Here is a 25,979-nt window from a genome sequence, read left to right on the forward strand (position 1 = left end):
ATACATTCTATATTATGTTAACATTATTCTTAAATGTGATTTTTAAAATGGACTAAATATGTTTTAATGAGAAGAATTAGTTTGGGTTTGAATGCTCTTTTTTGCCGTTTAGGCAATATGTCAGTATTGAGGGCACCCAGACATCAGAGCTCTGGAAGGCATGTTGATACTGTTTTTTTCTTTGTCTCCTGGGTGTGAGAAGTATAACAGATCTTAAAGAGCTGTATTCTTGTTTGTTTAAAAAAAACTGATACATAAGAGAGTGTGTGTTGTTTGTGTGTATGTGTCTGTATGTGTGTGTGTCTGTGTGTGTGTGTCTCTCTGTGTGTGTATCTGAAATGATAACAATATATTCTTTGGAAAGTATTTTGTTCTTTCTCAATTAAATTTATTCATTTGTTCAAATTGGCTACCCTTTATTATCACAGTTATAGGGAAATTAGAATCCTACTGCTTTAGTGTAGGTTGAAATATACAGAGAAGAGTATCTTAAATTGAGGACTCTGTTATGTCACATAGATGAGAGTTTCTGGATATTTTCTATATCTTTTTATTGCTCATTAAGGGGAATTTTCTGCTATACTGTGTCTTCAGACTTTTTCTGTTCAAATAACTCTCCTCCCTTAATGTAGGTAAAGATACTAACTTCTGTGTTTTGGATAATTCTGTATCATTGAGTTGAGTCAACTGGGCAGTCTGTTTTGCAAATGAAATTTCAGGTTTATGTGTGTACTACTTACTAGTATTAGAAGCATTTATTTAGCATTTTTCTTTAGTTCTTTCTGGACAAGATAGCTACATTTGCAGTTTCGTTTGAAAGTCAGTTTTTCTCTTATGTGAAAATACTAGGAAATTCTAGATTCCCTACAAGGCTTTATTTTTGTTCTAGGTAGTTTTGACTCAGCTCTGAAAGGGACTTTTTTTAATGTAAAGAAATTGATTTTAGGCTAGGGACACTTACCTTCTGGTCTCTTGTTCTTTTGTCTGGCTTATGTAGTGAGGCAGGAGAGCTTTATGTGTTCTGTGTTTCTTTGTTCTGAGCCCCCTGCTCTCTAACCTATTTATACCTACTTATACCAGAATTACAAAAGTCTGATTGTAGTTTTATGTCTCATTTTCTTCTCCTACAATCTGAACCTGATATCTGAATTGCCTGTTTATCCTTGTAAGAAATCAAAGGCCACAGAAAACTGACTCTGCTGCTGTTAGAATGAGTCAGTTCATCAGAGCCATGTTTGGTGGAACAAGCTTTTAATCCTAGCAGGTGAATCTCTATGAGTTCCCGGCCAGCCTGGTCTACATAGAACACCTTTTCATCATGATGCTAACCACCAGCTGGAGTGGCATTATTACCAGAATAAAGTGTAAGGAAAAGCAGGTGCACATAAGTTCTTTAAAGCAATAGTCCTCCCATGGATGGCCTCTGAATGTTGGTGTTGGTGTTTGTGCATTAGAAGTAAAAGTAGAATTGGAATAATTAGCTCTTTTAAGGCTTTAAGAATGCTAGTGACTGTAGAGAGAGTATCTTGTGTATTTGTATGGATATATCACCTTTCAGTTAAAAAAAAATTATGGCCTTTAGGAAAGGGTAGTATAGAAGGTGGGACAACCAGGAGGCAGAAAGAATTCTGGGATAGAGCCAGGTGGGAGAGATTTGCCCTGGAAAATGTGACCAGACAGACTCGTGGTTCCTGAGCGCAGGTAATGAGCCACATGGCGGAATGTAGATTTGAGTAAGTGGGTTAGAATTTGTCAGAGAAGAGTCTAGCTCTATGGCCAAGGTATTTGTTAATATATTTTGAGTCTCTGTCTTATTCCTGGGATCATGGGGCTGGGAGGAAGAACCAGGTCCAAACTTCTACAAGTGACAACATGAATCCAAACAAAATCTAAATCTGAGCAATGACCAGTGTATAGTTTTGATTTTTGGAACAGAATGATGACCTTCACCTGGAACTCAATCCCAACATAGGTTGGGAGTGAAAGCATGATTTATTTCATACTAACTAGATGAGCTATTAGCGATGTGGCTTATATCACCGTGCAGACACTGAATATTTATGTTCTTCAATATTTTTTAGAACTTAAAAGCAGACAGCATGGTACCTAATCTCGGCTTTCAGGATATGACACCAAGAGAACAGAACTTTCAAGGGAAGGCTACAGAGCAGGGAACCCCGATTCAAGGAAGGGCACAATGACTATTGTAACCAGAGTCGAAATGCCTCATTTGAGTGAGCTGGTTTCTTAGAAGAAGTATTTCCATAACTGTCTTGGAAAATTAGTCTCTCTACAATCACAAGATCTTCATTTGTTTTACTACCCTGCATTACAGTTCCACAGAAATTGGCAAGTCTTTCCCATTGGTTTCCTTGTAGAATAAATTGTAAAACCACAAATATTAAAAAAAAAATCATTGTTTTAGGAACACATTAATGAGAAGAAAGACATATATAGCACAGTAGAAAGGATTTAGATTTTGGTTTTATCCCTGTTGCTTCTGTTCCCTATTTTGCCAGATTTAAAAAAACAATGGTTGTTCTTCCTGTAATCGGCCAGAGGGGACCTGTGAAGATGGTTCGCTACTCCCTAGACCCAGAAAACCCCACGAAATCATGCAAGTCAAGAGGCTCAAACCTTCGAGTTCACTTTAAGAACACCCAGGAAACTGCCCAGGCCATCAAGGGTATGCATATCCGCAAAGCCACCAAGTATCTGAAGGATGTCACTTTAAAGAAGCAGTGTGTGCCATTCCGGCAGTATAATGGTGGAGTTGGTAGGTGCGCCCAGGCCAAACAGTGGGGTTGGACACAGGGACGGTGGCCAAAAAAGAGTGCTGAATTTTTCCTGCACATGCTTAAAAATGCAGAGAGTAATGCTGAACTTAAGGGTTTGGATGTAGATTCTCTGGTCATTGAACACATCCAGGTGAACAAGGCTCCTACGATGCGCAGACGAACCTACAGAGCTCACGGCTGGATTAACCCATACATGAGCTCCATCTGCCACATCAAGATGATGCTCACTGAGAAGGAACAGATTGTTCCAAAGCCAGAAGAGAAGGTTGCACCGAAGAAAAAGGTATCCCAGAAGAAACTGAAGAAACAAAAGCTCATGGCACGGGAAAAAATTCAGCATAAATAAATGCAGATAAAGTAAAAAAAAAATGGTTATTTTAGAAACGACCCTGAGGAGGCAAAACAGAATCTGGCCAATGGATTTCTTTTCTGGAATAGTCTTTCTTGGTTGCCATCATCTGCTTACAAGGTGCACCAGGAAGGGTGATTGTACACAAATTTATATTTTATATGTGTATCAGTTTTTCAAGTTTTCTAGGGTTCTTATTAGCTGTTAAATGTTTTCAGAAAATTTTGAGATTAGTGATTTGTGTCAGTAGATCTTGGGATAACTTCCTGAGCTTGTTGAGTCTTTGTTTCATTGTCTCTGGTCAGTTTCTTCAGCATACTTGTGTATCAGGTTGCTTTTTCTTTCTGAATTTTCTAATTCGTTTTATTAAACAGATAAAAATTTAAGTTCTAGAAAGCAAGGGATGTGTAACTGAAGGAAGTACACAGTACGTGTCCCATGCTGAAAACTAAGAAAATACTGAGTGAATATCTGTCAAAATGAGGGAAAAAAAAAAAACCAGTTGTGCATGTTTGGTGGTGTTTCTAAGTTCCTTTGTTGCTCAGTCTGGTGGGTAGACTCCGTGTCAGCTGCTTGTTTTAGTAGTCTGCATCTAGATTTTGACCTGGGTAGGTGCTTGTTCTTTGGAAGTAGCAGGATACTAATCTTCTTTTGTCTTGCTTTCCATCACTGGCTGGCCAAGCATGGTTTTGCAGCAGAATATTTTTTTGCTTACTTAATTAGCTGCATCTTACTAGCCACTGGATTTTTAAAATATTTAACATCCTTTTATAATCCACATCTTCTTCATTTCTTTTGGATGGGCCACCAGAATTCAAATATGAGACGAAATGTTTAAGTTCCACTTGCTATTGAAAAGTGACAAAATGAAATATTCCTTTCCTTTAAAAAAGTGGTCATAATACCTTGATACTATATTCTTGTTTTAACTTTATGACATTGATTTTTGTATCTTAAGGTCTTTGACCCATTTGGAGCCTGTAAAAGTATTTGCTAGATATAGAAGGACTAGATTGTCTTGTATTAAATTTACAGCCAAACCTGTGCCTAAAACTCCTTTTCCAATGCCTTTCTTCTACTTTTTTCCAATATCACATTCTCTGAGTCATTATTAGACATTGCACAAAAATTAAATGTACTAAGAGTTATTTTAGAAGTTAGTATCTTTGACTTCTACACATTAGCTCTATAAAAATTAGGTCTGATATTGACTTGTATTATTAGATGAAGCATATTTGTTTTTTTGGAAACTGAGTTTTTGTTCCTTATACTAAGAAATTAGGTCAATGTAACCAGAGCATTTGATCCATCTGTGACTTCCTTTGTGTGCTGTTTCCTGAATCATCTCTTTCATGATTCCATTTAGAGCTATTTAATCTCTGCACATGTTTGGGGCCTTTTACAAACCCTTCCTGGATTCCTAGGATGCAGATGTTTTCTACCCTGTTAGCAACTTTCCTTTTCATTCTACAGGAGCAACAGTTAAAAAAATTATATTAGTCCCAGACTGACTTTCAGCGATTTCTCTTTCACTATCTTGTTTCCTGGTCTCTGATTTCTCCAACTATTCCTCCACATCCTTTCTCCATGTGCTTGTCTAGTTTGCCCTCCAGTGAGGACCGTGTATCCTTGCATTTCCATGAATCTCACATAGAGTAGCTCACTCTCCTTGTGAAGAGACCCATATACTCTGCTGCAATGTGGAACAGGTCAGCTAGCCCAGTGAAGAAGAACACTATGGTGTTGCCTTTCAGGCCAGGGCAGTGGGGGTGCATGGGCCACACTCAGTGGTCAAAGATGAACTTTGCATAATTTCCAAGTGAGACTCTTATTTTAAAAGTCCTTAAAATATAAAGGTTATGTAACTTCCTTTTAAAGCTTAATTCATGGGTGTAACTTTGGAATATAATGTATCATGGCTGTTGTCTTTGTTTAGTGGCATTTTCTGTTGGATTGTTATTGATGACCCTTAAATTCTTGCAGATTAAATACTGGACTGTTGTGGAAACACTGGATATTCTGCTCACTTTGTCTTGAGTTTGTAAGAATGTGACACGTACTTATATTTTACCAGAAGCCATAGCTATGGGTGCTAGGATCTGAAAATATCTGTATGGGGTGTGTATTAGGAAAAGATGCTGATGGTTATTGGTCAGATAAGGAAAAGTTATTGGTGGGGCTGGTGTGGTGCTGCTTGTATTTAAATGCTCCCTACATACTGGCTCCCAAGATCTGGAAGCCGTGAGGAGCAGATCCTCACGTACCCCAAGTGATGCTTTGTAAAGTTTACTTCTTAGTTTAGCTCATCAAAAATGGATAGAGTCTGTGATTAGGCAATAGAAGAAGAAAGGTGGTACTTGAGGATGGAGTGGAGGGTCTCAAGAGAGAGGAGAAGGGGGAACAAGAGAGGAGACCAAGGGAGGAGGAAGCCACCATATGAGGAGATGGACACTGAGCATGTGGCCTGGAAAAACAGCAAGTAACAAGGGATATTATGGCATGGAAATAGGTTACTATAGCTGTAAACCTGCCCAATTAGGCTTATAACTTGTAAATAAAGTACCTGGATTGTGTGTCTTTTACTTGGACTAGTTAGAGTATTTAATGCCCTTGACCCAGAGATTAAGTCTCATGGTCTACTGAAATGAAGTTAGATATTGAACTGTGTATTTCTGGTGATGCAATAACTTTGTTGTTTTTCATAGAGCATTGAGGTGTTTCAATATGTTTGAAAAAGAGGCACTGAGTAGTATTTTTAACTATGTGCTACTGCAGTGTACACAGAATAGCCATGTTTGAAATTAGCTAAAGTGATAGGTTTGGGTCTTGCTTTACTAACAGTGTTGTTTGTAGCAGAAAAAGTTCTATAAAAGCACACTTCATGCTTAACCTAATAGTATTATCCAGAGATAATGACCAATTTCTTTAATATACTTATCCATTATTAATGGACTTCTTTATAGTTCAGGTGCCGGGCACATTTATACATCTGGGTGAGATTGCAAATTTGATTTGGATATTACAAATGCTGGTAAACTGTTTTTCTATCGAAACTGGAATTATGCTCTGCAAAGCAGTTACTACTGACTAAAATTGAGCTCAGGTTTTTTAGTAGAAGGTGCACTTGTTTACACAAGTAGAAAATAATGCTGTTAGACTGTTTTTACCTGTGCGTAAAAGAAAAATTTTAATGTTTAAGATAAAGTGTCATTATAGTATATAAAACTATTTCTGTAATGTGCATATATTTATTTGTGTGTGTGTGTGTGTGTGTGTGTGTGTGTGTGTGGTATGTGTGCGTGTGTTCACGCAGGCGTGCATGTATGGATGGATGTAGTGTATACAGATCATCTAGTTACACTGACTTAGTTTCTGGATATGGGAAACAGGAATCCAAACTTTCAAAAAATGATTAGTAAGTTTTTGTTTAATCAAGTGGCTGGCAGAAACTTGAAATTTCTTTAACATATTAGTTTTAAGTTCTATAGAAAGTTCTTTAAGGAAAGAAAAAGTAACCATTCCAAGAAACTTCTTTTCTGTTTTTCCTATTATAGTGAGCTGCATAGTTCTCCTAAGCAAGGAGGTGGACTTCATCCTCCTTACCACTTTCACCCTTGCCTACCCCATGGACTGTCTGACAAGTTAACAGAATGGTTTACATTTATTAAAACATGATACCGTGAGTTTATTGTGACTCGTTTTTGTCTGAACACTGCTGAAGAATAAAAAAAGAATTTTACTAGTTTTTGTACTAAGTATAGAAATAATGCCCATTCATGCAGGTGTTTGGAACCTAAATATTTGCACCTGAAAATAATAGAAACCATATTTCCTTAATAAAATTTAAGGAAAACATATTTTAACATAATGATTAAATCTTATTTTAATGCAGACCTAATATCAGATTATCAGTGAGTAAGAATCCCGATTCTACGCAAAGAAATTGAATTGTTTCTGTTTTTTTCAAGAGATGAAATTGCTTCTTGTGGTTATGAAGGCAGGTATGGAGAAGCTAAGTGAGTTCTATTTCTTAATGGAGGTTGATTTCTTTTATATATTTTTAGAAAGATTAATCCTCGGAAGGCAGTTCTACAATTTCCACATATGAAATATATATTACAAAAGGAAATATTTTCGTCTGAGTCTTTCATCTATACTACCATCTAAAGAATTTTAAATAACATAATAGTCCTTAGTGATCCTCCAGTGAAAACCAAAATAATAATGATAATAGTAATAATAATAATAATAGGCATTGTCACGTTTATCTTCCTTCAGGTATAAAATGGTAAGAAATTGAAAGCTACATTTTTCTTTTTCTTTTTCTTTTTTTATTTGAATGGCATTGGTGGGGCCTTATTTGTCAGTTTTTACAAATAAAAAAAACTCGCCTCACAACTGTTCATAACTGCATTTCTGGGTAGTCCCTCTCTTCACGGACACAGTGACATACATTCAAGAAAACACACAGAAAATTAAACTGAACCTCGATTTCCTTCTAAATTAAAAGTACACTAATTTCTACCATTGCTGATGACCAATATTGGCATCTTTGTGGTGGGTAAAATGAGGCAGGCAGCCGTTGGGGGTCAGTGCTTAAAGCTTTTGATGAGGGTGGATCCAGACACCTATGGGGATGCTGCCACAAGCAGCCAGCAACTAGAGATGTGACTCAACAGACAGTTTTCTGAGGGAGCAAAGCTTAAATTACTCGGGGGTTGGCACTCTCTATGATCAGCGAAAAACCTATGAACTCTTAACTCCTTGTGGTCAATGAGAAAGACCAGGGAAGAGAGAAAATTCACACAAACACACATACACACACACACACACACACACACACACACACACAGAGTTGATGGTAGAAGGAACAGTGTTCCAGCCCATCATACACAAGCCTTAACAGATACACATAGTTGATGGATGCCCTAACCCTTGTGCTTTATTCTTTGTTCCATCACTTATATGTCCCAGCCAAATCTTTCAAGCAGCATTAAAATACAATGTAATTGTTTTAGTTTTCTTCAAGACAAAGACAGGAGTAATTATTTCATTATTTATCCTTAAAAAGTATTCTTAAAAGACTCACAGATCTAACCACTTATATAAAAATCAGTCATATCTACTTTAATTCCTCAGAATGAGTATCTACTCAAGAGCAATTCTTAATAAATCTCATCAGGAAGCTGAGGGCAAAAATGTGTGTAAGAAATCAATTGTTAGTGCCAGAGATGTTGGCCAGTGAGTGATCTGAGGCCCCTTAGAGTTTTCCCATAATTCTTAGATTATGAGGAATATGCTGGAAGTGAACAGAGCAGAACTCCATAACAGCATAACAGCATCAAGTCCTCAGGACACACAGCTCTCAGGACACATAGTCCTTGGAGCTGTCACACTGAGTCGCACCCACAGGACTGTGGTATCGGGGGGGGGGGGGGGCATACTAGATCCTATCTCCATTTTAAACTTGATACTTAAATGGTTCATTTTATTTACATGAAAAATGCATGAAGCTTGGGATTTGCTTCTCAATAACTTAAGAGGTTTCTTAGTTGTTTGTAGTTCTCTGTGGTGATGTGAATGTTAGGAAAATCCCAGAAGCCACTGAGTACTAACAGAGTATTATTTATTCTTCTGCTCTTAGCAAGAGGGCAAGGAACACCTGTAGCTGTTTCTTAAGCAGGAATATGTTCAGTGAATTTCTCTACTGTTTTACAGTTTTCATGGCACACATTCCTTTGTCATATTAATTTCAAGTATTTTCTTGTTGTTTTGTTTTGATTTAGTTTATTGAGAGTAGTATTTTCCCCTTGCTTTCTGTGTTTGTCTTTTGTATATTAAAAAGGATACTGATTCCTGTGCTTTAACTCTGTGTTTTTCAACTTTTATCAATATTTATCAGCTCTAGGAGTTTTTTTTTTTAAGATTTAGTTTTTATGTATAGAATCTTAAAACCTGAAAATAAACATATATTGATTTCTTCCCTTCTCATTTGTATTTGCTTCATTACCTTGACTTCTTTAATTGCTTGACCTAACACTGTAAGAAGTATGTTGAGAAGTGAGAAGAGTGAACATCCTTGTCTTGGTCTTGATTCCAACACAAGTACTTTGAATTATTCTCTCTCTCTTTTGGATGACTTTTGCTGTATATTGCCTTTATCAAGTTGAGATAAATCCCTTGAATCCCTATTCTCTGCAAGACTTTCCTCACAAATGGAGGCTGTATTTTATCAAAGGTCTTTTATGTATGCAATAGGGTGGTACTTGTACTTATGTGGTAGATTATATTAATTCTCATGTATTGACGCTTTCCTCCATCTCTGGGATGAAGTTGCCTTAGCCTAATGGGAAATCTGTTTGTGTTAGTGCATTTGGTTTACACGTATTTTATTAATGCCTTATGCACCTACGGTCATCAGAGATGTTGGTGTATGACTTTCTTTTCTGGTTGTTTGGTTTCAGCATCAGGATTAGACTCCCTGTAAATGTTTTCTAACTGTTTGGGAATATCTTACCATTTCAACTTTGAGAATGTGGTGGCCGCCATTTTCATACTTTTCTTCCCCTACATTAATATTGGCTCAAATAGGATTCAGGAAGTAATATTGACCTATTGTCAATACAGACTACAATACTGTGCACACTCAAAAGGTATACTTCTTGGTTCTGAACCATGTATGATCTTGGTTCCATTAGTATAGGCGGAAATATTTTCAGAACGAAATGTGCTTCCTAAATGTCATAGTTTAGGTCACCTGCCTTGTTTTGCAACATAACCCTGTTTTTGCTTTTTGTTAGTTTGTTTTGTTTTGTTTTTTGAAAAACTGCTTTAATTTTTGTAGCACAAAACTGTTATTTAGCTTATTAATTTAAAATTAATAATTTGTAATTACATCCTTGATTTATATGAAAACAAGTCACTATACCATTTATTTCACTTCTTAGTGTGTTTTTATTGAATTTCACCAGGTCCATTAATGAACATAAGAGGAAGGACCATGGAAAGGAGTATATCTCTTACATATTCACAGAAGATTATGCCAAGCAGGAATACTGTGTATAAGACCTAAATTTCATTGGAAGAACCTGACTGAGGAAGTGAAAAGGAAAGGATGGGAAATAGGAAAACATTTGAAAATAAGGCTGTTGACAGGCTGGAGAGGAAGGAGGAGATTGAAAATTTAAAGTGTGCTACCTGAAACAATGTATTTTCATGGATACAAATATGTCTTTGCCTATTTAAAAAAGTACTAGTTACTATGAGGTAGGATTTATCCATGTCAGTTATGGTACAATATGCTTTAGGAATTTAATTCCTGGGGACTTAAATTGAAAGTTAGTGGTATGGTTATTTAAAAACTCATTAAAAACAATTTAAAAAGATAATTTCTCACTGTAATTGTGTACTTTTCTCCATTTCCATTGTTTATATAAATACTTATTACTTCTACTTACCATCTTGTAAATGATGTTTAGTTACTTATAATAGTTTTTCTTTATGTGAGCATAGTTATAAACACATGATAGTATAAAATAATACAAAGAATAGTGTATTCTATCTTACTTATCTGTTTTTAATACTCATTTGTGTGTGTGTGTCAATATGTGTGTGTGTGAGTGTGTGTTTGTACTTTTAATGTGAGTGAGGCATGTGCCTTGAGAGTGTGGTGGTTGCCGAGGCAACAGAAGAAAGCAGGTCTTTGTTACCTAAGGATGATGTCATTTCTGGATTCATAGGCTAGCTGTAAACCACTTCTGATGATAACATACCTCCCCTTTTCTTATCATAGAGAGAAGAAAAAAGGGAAAAAGGGGAAGCCGATGATAAAAGGGAAATAGGGGCTTTAGACCTCTTAAACTGCTTCCTGCTGTCTAGGAGCATTATCAGTTTTGGGATGTAGCTGACTTTCACCATCCGGGCCCACTTGATAGTTGTATAAAAGGAAGTGTTTGACTTTTTGGTTAGAAAATTTTGAATTTTCCTTTGAAGGAATATGGAAACAAGATTAATGCAGCAGGGAGGAAATAGTATCTCCAGGAAAATGGGGAGAAGAGGCATTAAGAAGGGCAATATCCTATTTCCATGTAGGGTTTTGAAAAACCCAGGAATTGGAGGCCTCATGCTGTTCCCTGCATCTGGGTGTCTGATTGCAGCTGATGGAATGTATTTCTTACTGCCCGAGATACGTTGGCATAGAAACAGCATTCTTCCTGGAGAAACAGACAAGGACAACCTTCTTTAGCTGTCAGGACATCTAGTCCCTGTCTATTCTGAAGCACAACTGCTGCCAAAGAATTGATCTTTTTCTGGATGATGAGCATGGTTTCATACATTCCTTGGAAACCGTTGTCAAGCTGGGATAAGAACTTCTTTTACAGGGTTAGGGAAGTCGTTGGCCCTGCAGTTCCAGTGCCAGCACCTGTAGCTACTCCTGCAGCAACCAGGAATGGCACAACCTGCAGTGCCCTCTTATGCTGGACAGGTATATGTCAAAAACTGGAATTGGTAGAGATTCTTTGCCATGTATTACTCCTAGTTCAGGGAAGGAACACCAGTGTGTAAACTCTTCCTGACTAGCTGGCAGGTAGGTGATGATATATACCAGTGCCACACAGAATTGACGTGTTTTGGGCTGCAGGGCCCTGCGGCAGAGATGGGGTATCACGGATTGTGGTGCTATTGCAGTCTAGGGAACTGAGTTTTCCTTCAGAACATGTCCTGGATGTCCTAAAACTGTCATGCCAATAAGAGGGATATAAAAAAGTATGGGGCGATGGCAGCATCGGAGTCAGGGCAGCTGATAAAAGCTGAGGTAAGGTTATTGGGCAGTATCACTAGAGAGGCTGTAATTGGCAATTGTGAATTAGTTTCAGGGGGGGTACTGCGTAGCTAGCAGTCTTTAAAGTGACCAGGTTGGGTGCCCTAAGGAGTTGGTACACCAAGGTCAGGGTCTGAATCAAAAGGCTAAATGACAAGTTAGTTCCATTTGTGAGGGGGGATGTCAAGGACATAAGGACTTTGGAGGACTGTTTGATTATTTCTCCTATTTTTCCGATATCTAGAGTTTGGGAAATTGGACAAAATATCTCTGGATGTGGAGAGTACTCTGGATGTGGAGGCCCTGCTTGGTTTTTACATTAGAGCTTACCAACAACTCCTGTTTTCTACCTGGGATTCCATGGGTCTTGTATATAGAAGAACAGGGTCTTGCATTGCTGACAGAAGTGATTGGTCCTTGATGCTAACATATGTATCTGGAACGACCAATATGGGCAGCCCACATATTTATCTGGCCATTTTTTGCAATCATCTGGTGAAAGAGGAAGGAGACAAAGAGAACATAATATGTAGACGGAATGACAGATATAGGGATGACAGCAATTTGGATTGGCTCCCAGCATGGAGTGGTTTCCTGATCCTATTGGGAAAGTCTGTTTGTTATCAGTGGGGATTCCTTGAAACTCGAATCTCTAGATGTAAGTGATACCATGGATTAGGCCTAATCCAGTGGGGTGGAGCACAGATGCTAGAGTGGTGTCTCATTCTTCTGGGATTGGGCACAAGGTGGGTGGTCTCAACATCTTGTGGAGCCTAAGAGAGCAGGGTCCATGAAGGACCCTACCATTTAGGAGAGACAGCTAAGAGCTGCTGATCTGTAGGGGACAGAAGATCTTGGTCTCAAATGTTGATAGGTAGTGGACAGGAGACAGTGTGTGGCCTTAGTCAGTGGTGGTCAGTAAAGTTCCATAGGAGAGAAAGGGGGAGACAAAGTAATGGGGTAAGTAAATGGTCTAGGAGGGGAGTGCATTTAGTTGAAAGACCAGGAATTAGTACTGTCATCCATACATTAGTTTGAAAGGTGAGACAAAGAGAAGTCACTTGGGGAGAGCTTGTAGCATAAAATGAGCCAGAGGTAGGAGTTTTGCCCAATCAAAGTTCCTGTGACAGTTTGACAAGACTGGTTTATAGGGAGCAGTTAGTTCTTCCTACCTTACCTGAAGATTGAGGGTAGTATGGAATATGAAAATGCCAGGTGATGTCTAGGGCCTTAGACAGAAATTGATAAATTTGGGAAGCAAATTAGGGACCATTGTCTCACTGAAGGGAGGCTGAGACACCAAATTGGGGATGGTCTCTTGGAAGAGTAGCTCAGAATCTGTCTGAACCCTTTTGTTAGTTGTGGGATATGCCTCTACCCACCCTGAGAATGTGTCAATCCAAACTAGGAGGTAATTGGCACATTGGGCATGTGGGTAAAGACAAGTTGCCAGTCAGTTCCAGGAAGGGAACCTCTGGCCTGATGGGTAGAAAAAGGGGTGCTACAATACCAGAGGTTGAAGTCTGACACTTGACAGACTTTGGAATAGGCAGTGATGGATTTAAGAAACTAAATCCTTAGGAGTAGGCTTCTGGTGGGTTTTAACAAAATAAGACAATGCCTTGCTGTTAGGATGAAAGATGTGGCCAAGATAGGACAGAATTTCATGGGTGTTAGGAAGTGAGTGTGGGGATGTGGATTGCAGTGTAAAAATGTTTGGGGAGGGTAAGACATGTGTAGGCCCCTAAGGGCTGCAGCTCTGGCTGCCTCTTCAGCTCCGTTGTTTCCCTTGGAGATAATAGAGTCATTCGTCAGGTGGGATCTGCAGTGGACAAACCCAATAGCTGTGTGGAGATGGGAGGCCTTTAGCATGGCCATAATTTTGTTTGTATTAGTTACTGATCCTCCTTTAGTCATAAGTACCCCATGCTCCTTCCAGTTAGGGGCATGGGTTAGGATGATATGGAAAGCATGTTTAGAATCTGTGTAGATGTTGAGGGACTGTCCCTGTGCCAGTTGAAAGGCATGGGTAAGGACTACTACTTCAGCCTGTTGATTGGTGGTATGAGCAGGAAGGGCCTGTGCCTCAGTGTCTGACACTATGGAGCAGCTGACTCTTACGGCTCCTTCACGTAGAAAGGAGCTTCCATCTGTAAACCAGGTATAGATGGTCTGAGGCAAATTACCCTCCTGAATGTGTGAAGGGTGAGGTAATAATTCCTCTAAGGTTTTAGTGCAGGGGTGAGATAAGGAGTGGTTAGTATTTGGTGGAGAAAGAAGATTGGAAAGGCAGGTGTGATTGAATGGGTAGTATAGAGTCTTCTATTAGTGCTACCTGAAGAGAAAGAACCTTGGAGGGAGGTAGATTCTGTAAACCTTTGAAAGGTAGGAGCTGTGACATGTTATAAGAGGAGAAGACCATTATAGGCAACCCAAATATTAGGTTTTCTTACCCTTGAATAAGGAGTTCAGCAGCTGCTAAGGTACAAACACAAGGTGCCATCCCTGCATGGTTAGATCTAGTTTTTTTGACAGGTATGCTACAGGTAAAAAGGAGGGTCCCAGTTGGTGACCTACATTTCCAAATCTTGGTATCAGGAACTGCTTTTACCTCCAGCAATGATGTCATCTGGTCCCCTAAGCATCTGTTTTCAAGGCAACTGTCATCCATTTCCAGCATATATTTCATGTTACGGTTACACATTTCATGTTACGGTTACACCACATTTCACATTAAAGGCAGATCCTTTCTGCCTTCTTCCACTTGTCTCTCCTCTCTTCCCTTTTTTTCCTCTCTTTCTCTCCTACCTCTCTTCACCCCTTGGCCTTTGTCTCTACCATTCCAATAAACCTCTCCACATGGAGCCCTGTTGACCTGGTGTGGTTTGTCCAGATGTGAGCCATAGAGCCTCGCTGTAAAAGACAATGTAAAAGGTGGTATGTGAATGGCTACTTAAAAAGACAACCAAAAGCCGTCAGTGGCTGAACAAAGAGGAAAGTGAAAGCAAATGGATTCATGGGAGTTCAATCAACCTGATAACATTTTACATTTTATGCCCAGGTTTGGTGCCATAGGAGAACAGCCTATTGTATAGTTGGTGACCTCCAAAGGAGCTGGGAGTTGGGTTGAATCTTGTGAAAAGATCAAATACAGAGAACTCATTCTGAACCGTACAGATCCCATAGGATGCTTTATGCTATGAAATATAATGTCAGTGCTGGAATATTGTTATTGGTTAAAACTTAGGCTTTAATACCAAAGTACTCATTTTGGTTCAAACTGAATTTGAACACCTGCAGCGTGAAATACCGAAGAGGGCACCATCCCATATTACCCCATGTACCAGCAGGTCACATTGCACCAACGGGTCTTTGGCCCTGGTGGGCTGTTCTCATCTTGACAGACTTTCTGGCCTGTAGCTCCAGAAATCTCTTCACCCAATTTGCTATGTCAACTTAGAAAGTCACTACCATGACAAACCTCAGATTCGAGCATCCAAATTTATCAGCTGGCGGGTGTGGGGGTTTGGGGTGGGAGTGGGGCTGTACCTATCTCTGGAAATCAGTTGAGAAGCTGTATAATGGCACACACCACACAAACTTAGTTTAGAATCAACAGGTAATTCAATCACTGGGTACAACTACTAACATCCTTATTAGTAAGCCATAGTAAATGAAATCCTTCAGTGGGTGATCCTGAGTGATCAGAAATCTAAGTGGGAGGCTCTAGTTCATTATATCACCTACCCCAAATTCTCCCACAATCCAACAATCCCAAGTCCCTTTTCTCATCCTCTCTTTCTCCCTCCAACCTGGAAGTCTAAGCTGGAAGTATATGTCCAGTGATTGGTGCCCTGAAATCTTTATTCATTAAGGAAAAGACCTTGCCACAAACAGCCACCATATCAAAAACTAATCCATATGAAATAAGCATGGGCATGGTTGATGTGGATACCACAGGTCATATGGTAAGGTGGAAAGAGAAAAGAAGATAAGTCTTGGATGCTTCTGATCAAGGTAGCCTTGACTACTCAGTAGTAGTAGCAATAGAGTCTGCCCAGGACAAGATAAGGGGTGAGAAAATACGCATGACCTTTTCCTCTGACTTTCACATGTGTTTCCACACAAAAAGGTGTGCATTCACACATAAATATATACACATCACACACATGCCACACACATTGACACACACACACACACACATACACACTCACACACACCCAGACCACATACATTTATAAAGACAGATGTGCAAAAAAGACACCTAACCCATGGGTATATGCCAGCCACACATGTATATGTGTATATATGTAGGCATGTGTGTACATATGTCTACTTGAATATTGTAAAATGTTTTTGAGTAATTTAGTAAATATGTAACTTATTTGCATGTGTATAGAGATGTCTGTCTGACACACAGTTAGATACACATAATAAATGCATAGGTTCTTTGTATATTTGGTTTTGCCATGGAGTATATTGATTTCTCCATCTTTGTTAATTGACAATTTTGCTGGATAGATTAGCCTGGATTTGTATTCTCTTAGGGTCTGTATGACATCTGCCAAGGATCTTATGGCTTTAATAGTCTCTGGTGAGAAGTCTGGTGTAATTCTGATAGGTCTGCCTTTGTATGTTACTTGATATTTTCCCTTACTGCTTTTAAAATTCTTTCTTTGTTTTGTGCATTTGGTGTTTTGACTATTATGTGATGGGACAGATTTCCTTTCCGGTTAATCTATTTGGAGTTCTGTAAACTTCTTGTATGTTTATGGGCATGTCTTCCTTTTCTTTAGGGAAATTTCCTCCTATAATTTTGTTGAAGATATTTACTGGACATTTATGTTGGAAATCTTAGCTCTCTTCTATACTGACTTTCCTTAGGGTTGAACTTTTCATTGTGTCTTGGATTTCCTCAATATTTTGGGTTTGGAGCTTTTGCGTTTTACCTTGTCCTTGATGGTTGTGTCAGTGTTTTCTGTTATCTTCTGCTGATGAGATTCTCTCCTCTATCTCTTGATTTCTGATTGAAAATACTTGTGTTTCTGACACCTGATCTTCTTCCTTCTTTTTCCATCTCCAGGGTTGTCACCCTTTGTGCTTTCTTTATTGTCTCTATTTCCATTTTTAATTCCTGGGTGACTTTGTTCAATTCCTTTACCTGTTAGTTTGTGCTTTCCTGTAGTTTTTCAGGAGATTTCTGTGTTTCCTTTTTAAGGGCTTCTATTCCTTACCTGTGCTGTGCTGTATTTCTTTTTTTTTTTTTTTTTTTTAATTTTTTATTAACTTGAGTATTTCTTATATACATTTCGAGTGTTATTCCCTTTCCCGGTTTCCGGGCAAACATCCCCCTCCCCCCTCCCCTCCCTTATGGGTGTCCCCCTCCCAACCCTCCCCCCATTGCCGCCCTCCCCCCATAGACTAGTTCACTGGGGCTTCAGTCTTAGCAGTACCCAGGGCTTCCCCTTCCACTGGTGCTCTTACTAGGATATTCATTGCTACCTATGGGGTCAGAGTCCAGGGTCAGTCTATGTATAGTCTTTAGGTAGTGGCTTAGTCCCTGGAAGCTCTGGTTGCTTGGCATTGTTGTACTTTTGGGGTCTCGAGCCCCTTCAAGCTCTTCCAGTTCTTTCTCTGATTCCTTCAATAGGGGACCTATTCTCAGTTCAGTGGTTTGCTGCTGGCATTCGCCTCTGTATTTGCTGTATTCTGGCTGTGTCTCTCAGGAGCGATCGACATCCGGCTCCTGTCGGTCTGCACTTCTTTGCTTCATTCATCTTGTCTAATTGGGTGGCTGTATATGTATGGGCCACATGTGGGGCAGGCTCTGAATGGGTGTTCCTTCAGTCTCTGTTTTAATCTTTGCCTCTCCCTTCCCTACCAAGGGTATTCTTTTTCCTCATTTAAAGAAGGAGTGAAGCATTCACATTTTGATCATCCGTCTCGAGTTTCATTTGTTCTAGGCATCTAGGGTAATTCAAGCATTTGGGCTAATAGCCACTTATCAATGAGTGCATACCATGTATGTCTTTCTGTGATTGGGTTAGCTCACTCAGGATGATATTTTCCAGTTCCAACCATTTGCCTACGAATTTCATAAACTCGTTGTTTTTGATAGCTGAGTAATATTCCATTGTGTAGATGTACCACATTTTCTGTATCCATTCCTCTGTTGAAGGGCATCTGGGTACTTTCCATTTTCTGGCTATTATAAATAAGGCTGCAATGAACATAGTGGAGCACGTGTCTCTTTTATATGTTGAGGCATCTTTTGGGTATATGCCCAAGAGAGGTATAGCTGGATCCTCAGGCAGTTCAATGTCCAATTTTCTGAGGAACCTCCAGACTGATTTCCAGAATGGTTTTACCAGTCTGCAATCCCACCAACAATGGAGCAGTGTTCCTCTTTCTCCACATCCTCGCCAGCATCTGCTGTCACCTGAGTTTTTGATCTTAGCCATTCTCACTGGTGTGAGGTGAAATCTCAGGGTTGTTTTGATTTGCATTTCCCTTATGACTAAAGATGTTGAACATTTCTTTAGGTGTTTCTCGGCCATTCCGCATTCCTCAGCTGTGAATTCTTTGTTTAGCTCTGAACCCCATTTTTTAATAGGGTTATTTGTTTCCCTGCGGTCTAACTTCTTGAGTTCTTTGTATATTTTGGATATAAGGCCTCTATCTGTTGTAGGATTGGTAAAGATCTTTTCCCAATCTATTGGTTGCCGTTTTGTCCTAACCACAGTGTCCTTTGCCTTACAGAAGCTTTGCAGTTTTATGAGATCCCATTTGTCGATTCTTGATCTTAGAGCATAAGCCATTGGTGTTTTGTTCAGGAAATTTTTTCCAGTGCCCATGTGTTCCAGATGCTTCCCTAGTTTTTCTTCTATTAGTTTGAGTGTGTCTGGTTTGATGTGGAGGTCCTTGATCCACTTGGACTTAAGCTTTGTACAGGGTGATAAGCATGGATTGATCTGCATTCTTCTACATGTTGCCCTCCAGTTGAACCAGCACCATTTGCTGAAAATGCTATCTTTTTTCCATTGGATGGTTTTGGCTCCTTTGTCAAAAATCAAGTGACCATAGGTGAGTGGGTTCATTTCTGGGTCTTCAATTCTATTCCATTGGTCTATCTGTCTGTCTCTGTACCAATACCATGAAGTTTTTATCACTATTGCTCTGTAATACTGCTTGAGTTCAGGGATAGTGATTCCCCCTGAAGTCCTTTTATTGTTGAGGATAGCTTTAGCTATCCTGGGTTTTTTGTTATTCCAGATGAATTTGCATATTGTTCTGTCTAACTCTTTGAAGAATTGGATTGGTATTTTGATGGGGATTGCATTGAATCTGTAGATTGCTTTTGGTAAAATGGCCATTTTTACTATATTAATCCTGCCAATCCATGAGCATGGGAGATCTTTCCATCTTCTGAGGTCTTCTTCAATTTCTTTCTTCAGTGTCTTGAAGTTCTTATTGTACAGATCTTTTACTTGCTTGGTTAAAGTCACACCGAGGTACTTTATATTATTTGGGTCTATTATGAAGGGTGTCGTTTCCCTAATTTCTTTCTCGGCTTGTTTCTCTTTTGTATAGAGGAAGGCAACTGATTTATTTGAGTTAATTTTATACCCAGCCACTTTGCTGAAGTTGTTTATCAGCTTTAGTAGTTCTCTGGTGGAACTTTTGGGATCACTTAAATATACTATCATGTCATCTGCAAATAGTGATATTTTGACCTCTTCTTTTCCGATCTGTATCCCCTTGATCTCCTTTTGTTGTCTGATTGCTCTGGCTAGAACTTCAAGAACTATATTGAATAAGTAGGGAGAGAGTGGGCAGCCTTGTCTAGTCCCTGATTTTAGTGGGATTGCTTCAAGTTTCTCTCCATTTAGTTTAATGTTAGCAACTGGTTTGCTGTATATGGCTTTTACCATGTTCAGGTATGGGCCTTGAATTCCTATTCTTTCCAGGACTTTTATCATGAAGGGGTGTTGAATTTTGTCAAATGCTTTCTCAGCATCTAATGAAATGATCATGTGGTTCTGTTCTTTCAGTTTGTTTATATAATGGATCACGTTGATGGTTTTCCGTATATTAAACCATCCCTGCATGCCTGGGATGAAGCCTACTTGATCATGGTGGATGATTGTTTTGATGTGCTCTTGGATTCTGTTTGCCAGAATTTTATTGAGTATTTTTGCGTCGATATTCATAAGGGAAATTGGTCTGAAGTTCTCTTTCTTTGTTGTGTCTTTGTGTGGTTTAGGTATAAGAGTAATTGTGGCTTCGTAGAAGGAATTCGGTAGGGCTCCATCTGTTTCAGTTTTGTGGAATAGTTTGGATAATATTGGTATGAGGTCTTCTATGAAGGTTTGATAGAATTCTGCACTAAACCCGTCTGGACCTGGACTCTTTTTGGTTGGGAGACCTTTAATGACCGCTTCTATTTCTTTAGGAGTTATGGGGTTGTTTAACTGGTTTATCTGTTCCTGATTTAACTTCGATACCTGGTATCTGTCTAGGAAATTGTCCATTTCCTGAAGATTTTCAAATTTTGTTGAATATAGGTTTTTATAGTAAGATCTTATGATTTTTTGAATTTCCTCTGAATCTGTAGTTATGTCTCCCTTTTCATTTCTGATTTTGTTAATTTGGACGCACTCTCTGTGTCCTCTCGTTAGTCTGGCTAAGGGTTTATCTATCTTGTTGATTTACTCAAAGAACCAACTTTTGGTTCTGTTGATTCTTTCTATGGTCCTTTTTGTTTCTACTTGGTTGATTTCAGCTCTGAGTTTGATTATTTCCTGCCTTCTGCTCCTCCTGGGTGTATTTGCTTCTTTTTGTTCTAGAGCTTTTAGGTGTGCTGTCAAGCTGCTGACATATGCTCTTTCCTGTTTCTTTCTGCAGGCACTCAGCGCTATGAGTTTTCCTCTTAGCACAGCTTTCAGTGTGTCCCATAAGTTTGAGTATGTTGTATCTTCATTTTCATTAAATTCTAAAAAGTTTTTAATTTCTTTCTTTATTTCTTCCTTGACCAGGTTATCATTGAGTAGAGCATTGTTCAATTTCCAAGTATATGTGGGCATTCTTCCCTTATTGTTATTGAAGACCAGTTTTAGGCCGTGGTGGTCCGATAGCACGCATGGGATTATTTCTATCTTTCTGTACCTGTTGAGGCCCGTTTTTTGACCAATTATATGGTCAATTTTGGAGAAAGTACCATGAGGAACTGAGAAGAAGGTATATCCTTTTGCTTTAGGATAGAATGTTCTATAAATATCCGTTAAGTCCATTTGGCTCATGACTTCTCTTAGTCTGTCGACATCACTGTTTAATTTCTGTTTCCATGATCTGTCCATTGATGAGAGTGGGGTGTTGAAATCTCCCACTATTATTGTGTGAGGTGCAATGTGTGTTTTGAGCTTTAGTAGGGTTTCTTTTACATATGTAGGTGCCCTTGTATTTGGGGCATAGATATTTAGGATTGAGAGTTCATCTTGGTGGATTTTTCCTTTGATGAATATGAAGTGTCCTTCCTTATCTTTTTTGATGACTTTTAGTTGGAAATTGATTTTATTTGATATTAGAATGGCTACTCCAGCTTGCTTCTTCTGACCATTTGCTTGGAAAGTTGTTTTCCAGCCTTTCACTCTGAGGTAGTGTCTGTCTTTGTCTCTGAGGTGTGTTTCCTGTAGGCAGCAGCATGCAGGGTCCTCGTTGCGCATCCAGTTTGTTAATCTATGTCTTTTTATTGGGGAGTTGAGGCCATTGATATTGAGAGATATTAAGGAATAGTGATTATTGTTTCCCTTTATATTCATATTTGGATGTGAGGTTATGTTTGTGTGCTTTCATTCTCTTTGTTTTGTTGCCAAGACGATTAGTTTCTTGCTTCTTCTAGGGTACAGCTTGCCTCCTTATGGTGGGCTTTACCATTTATTATCCTTTGTAGTGCTGGATTTGTAGAAAGATATTGTGTAAATTTGGTTTTGTCATGGAATATCTTGGTTTCTCCATCAATGTTAATTGAGGCTTTTGCTGCATACAGTAACCTGGGACTGGCATTTGTGTTCTCTTAGGGTCTGTATGACATCAGTCCAGGATCTTCTGGCCTTCATAGTTTCTGGCGAGAAGTCTGGTGTGATTCTGATAGGTCTCCCTTTATATGTTACTTGACCTTTTTCCCTTACTGCTTTTAATATTCTTTCTTTATTTTGTGCATTTGGTGTTTTGACAATTATGTGACGGGAGGTGTTTCTTTTCTGGTCCAATCTATTTGGAGTTCTGTAGGCTTCTTGTATGTCTATGGGTATCTCTTTTTTTAGGTTAGGGAAGTTTTCTTCTATGATTTTGTTGAAGATATTTACTGGTCCTTTGAGCTGGGAGTCTTCACTCTCTTCTATACCTATTATCCTTAGGTTTGATCTTCTCATTGAGTCCTGGATTTCCTGTATGTTTTGGACCAGTAGCTTTTTCCGCTTTACATTATCTTTGACAGTTGAGTCAATGATTTCTATGGAATCTTCTGCTCCTGAGATTCTCTCTTCCATCTCTTGTATTCTGTTGGTGAAGCTTGTATCTACAGCTCCTCGTCTCTTCTTTTGGTTTTCTATATCCAGGGTTGTTTCCATGTGTTCTTTCTTGATTGCTTCTATTTCCATTTTTAATTCCTTCAACTGTTTGATTGTGTTTTCCTGGAATTCTTTCAGGGATTTTTGCGATTCCTCTCTGTAGGCTTCTACTTGTTTATTAATGTTTTCCTGTGTTTCCCTAAGTGTGTTCATGTCTTTCTTGAAGTCCTCCAGCATCATGATCAAATATGATTTTGAAACTAGATCTTGCTTTTCTGGTGTGTTTGGATATTCCATGTTTGTTTTGGTGGGAGAATTGGGCTCCGATGATGCATTGTAGTCTTGGTTTCTGTTGCTTGGGTTCCTGCGCTTGCCTCTCGCCATCAGATTATCTCTAGTGTTACTTTGTTCTGCTATTTCTGACAGTGGCTAGACTGTCCTATAAGCCTGTGTGTCAGGAGTGCTGTAGACCTGTTTTCCTCTCTTTCAGTCAGTTATGGGAACAGAGTGTTCTGCTTTCGGGCGTGTAGTTTTTCCTCTCTACAGGTCTTCAGCTGTTCCTGTGGGCCTGTGTCTTGAGTTCACCAGGCAGCTTTCTTGCAGCAGAAAATTTGGTCTTACCTGTGGTCCTGAGGCTCAAGTACGCTCGTGGGGTGCTGCCCAGGGGCTCTCTGCAGCAGCAGCAACCAGGAAGACCTGTGCCGCCCCTTCAGGGAGCTTCAGTGCACCAGGGTTCCAGATGGTCTTTGGCTTTTTCCTCTGGCGTCCGAGATGTGTGTGCAGGGAGCAGTCTCTTCTGGTTTCCCAGGCTTGTCTGCCTCTCTGAAGATTTAGCTCTCCCTCCCACGGGATTTGGGTGCAGAGAACTGTTTATCCGGTCTGTTTCTTTCAGGTTCCGGCGGTGTCTCAGGCTGGTGTCCTGCCGCTCCTGGGCCCTCCCCACGGGAGCCCAGAGGCCTTATACAGTTTCCTCTTGGGCCAGGGATGTGGGCAGGGGTGAGCAGTGTTGGTGGTCTCTTCCGCTCTGCAGCCTCAGGAGTGCCCACCTGACCAGGCGGTTGGGTCTCTCTCTCACCCGGTCTGGGAGCAGAGAGCTGCTGTGGGCCGGGATCCGCGGGTCTGTATTTCTTTAAGATAGGTATTTATGGCTCTCTGCTCCCAGATGCCGTGGGAGAGAGACCTAACCGCCTGATCAGGTGGGCACTCCTGAGGCTGTAGAGCAGAAGAGACACAACCAACACTGCCCACCCCTGCCCACATCCTTGGCCCAAGACGAAACTGTACGTGGCCTCTGAGTTCACGCAGAAGAGGGCCCAGGAGCAGGAGGACCGCTGCGCCTGAGACACCACCATACTCTGAAGGAACAGACGGGATATACAGTTCTCTGCACCCAAATCCCATGGGAAGGAGAGCTAATCCTTCAGAGAGGCGGACACGCCTGTGAAATAAGGAGAGACTGCACTCTGCACACATCTCAGACGCCAGAGGAAAACACCAAAGGCCATCTGGAACCCTGGTGCACTGAAGCTCCCAGAAACGACGGCACAGATCTTCCTGGTTGCTGCCGCCACAGAGAGCTCGTGGGCAGCACCCCACGAGCAAACTTGAGCCTCGGGAACACAGGTAAGACAAAATTTTCTGCAGCAAGTGACCTGCCTGGTGAACTCAAGACACAGGCCCACAGGAACAGCTGAAGACCTGTAGAGAGGAAAAACTACACGCCCGAAAGCAGAACACTCTGTTCCCATAACAGGCTGGAAGAAAACAGGAAAACAGGTATACAGCATTCCTGACACACAGGCTTATAGGACAGTCTAGCTACTGTCAGAAATAGCAGAACAAAGTAACACTAGAGATAATCTGATGGCGAGAGGCAAGTGCAGGAACCCAATCAACAGAAACCAAGACTACATGGCATCATCGGAGCCCAATTCTCCCACCAAAAAAAACATGGAATATCCAAACACACCAGAAAAGCAAGATCTAGTTTCAAAATCATATTTGATCATAATGCTGGAGGACTTCAAGAAAGACACGAGAACTCCCTTAGAGAACAAGTAGAAGCCTACAGAGAGGAATCGCAAAAATCCCTGAAAGAATTCCAGGAAAACACAATCAAACAGTTGAAGGAATTAAAAAGGGAAATAGAAGCAATCAAGAAAGAACACATGGAAACAACCCTGGATATAGAAAACCAAAAGAAGAGACGAGGAGCTGTAGATACAAGCTTCACCAACAGTATACAAGAGATGGAAGAGAGAATCTCAGGAGCAGAAGATTCCATAGAAATCAACTCAACTGTCAATGATAATGTACAGCGGAAAAAGCTACTGGTCCAAAACATACAGGAAATCCAGGACTCAATGAGAAGATCAAACCTAAGGATAATAGGTATAGAAGAGAGTGAAGACTCCCAGCTCAAAGGACCAGTAAATATCTTCAACAAAATCATAGAAGAAAACTTCCCTAACCTAAAAAAAGAGATACCCATAGGCATACAAGAAGCCTACAGAATTCCAAATAGATTGGACCAGAAAAGAAACACCTCCCGTCACATAATTGTCAAAACACCAAACGCACAAAATAAAGAAAGAATATTAAAAGCAGTAAGGGAAAAAGGTCAAGTAACATATAAAGGCAGACCTATCAGAATCACACCAGACTTCTCGCCAGAAACTATGAAGGCCAGAAGATCCTGGACTGATGTCATACAGACCCTAAGAGAACACAAATGCCAGCCCAGGTCACTGAATCCTGCAAAACTCTCAATTAACATAGATGGAGAAACCAAGATATTCCATGACAAAACCAAATTTACACAATATCTTTCTACAAATCCAGCACTACAAAGCATAATAAATGGTAAAGACCAACAAAAGGAGGCAAGCTATACCCTAGAAGAAGCAAGAAACTAATCATCTTGGCAACAAAACAAAGAGAAGAAAAGCACACAAACATAACCTCACATCCAAATATGAATATAACAGGAAGCAATAATCACTATTCGTTAATTTCTCTCAATATCAATGGCCTCAACTCCCCAATAAAAAGACATAGATTAACAAACCGGATACGCAACGAGGGCCCTGCATTCTGCTGCCTACAGGAAACACACCTCATTGACAAAGACAGACACTACCTCAGAGGGAAAGGCTGGAAAACAACTTTCCAAGCAAATGGTCGGAAGAAGCAAGCTGGAGTACCCATTCTAATATCAAATAAAATCAATTTTCAACTAAAAGTCATCAAAAAAGATAAGGAAGGACACTTCATATTCATCAAAGGAAAAATCCACCAAGATGAACTCTCAATCCTAAATATCTATGCCCCAAATACAAGGGCACCTACATACGTAAAAGAAACCTTACTGAAGCTCAAAACACACATTGCACCTCACACAATAATAGTAGGAGATTTCAACACCCCACTCTCATCAATGGACA

General features: G+C 39.8%; 1 protein-coding gene across 1 annotated transcript; it reads left to right on the forward strand.

Annotated features, from left to right (window-relative positions):
• The first annotated feature begins 2,558 nt into the window (after window positions 1–2,558).
• LOC120102453 (60S ribosomal protein L17-like) lies at window positions 2,559–3,146 on the forward strand. Its single transcript, XM_063282655.1, has one exon. It carries the CDS (start codon window positions 2,575–2,577, stop codon window positions 3,142–3,144), a length of 570 nt encoding a protein of 189 aa, XP_063138725.1. The 5' UTR covers window positions 2,559–2,574; the 3' UTR covers window positions 3,145–3,146.
• The last annotated feature ends 22,833 nt before the right edge of the window (window positions 3,147–25,979 follow it).

This window comes from Rattus norvegicus, chromosome 2 (assembly GCF_036323735.1).
Source record: "Rattus norvegicus strain BN/NHsdMcwi chromosome 2, GRCr8, whole genome shotgun sequence".
NCBI classification, from domain to species: domain Eukaryota; kingdom Metazoa; phylum Chordata; class Mammalia; order Rodentia; family Muridae; genus Rattus; species Rattus norvegicus.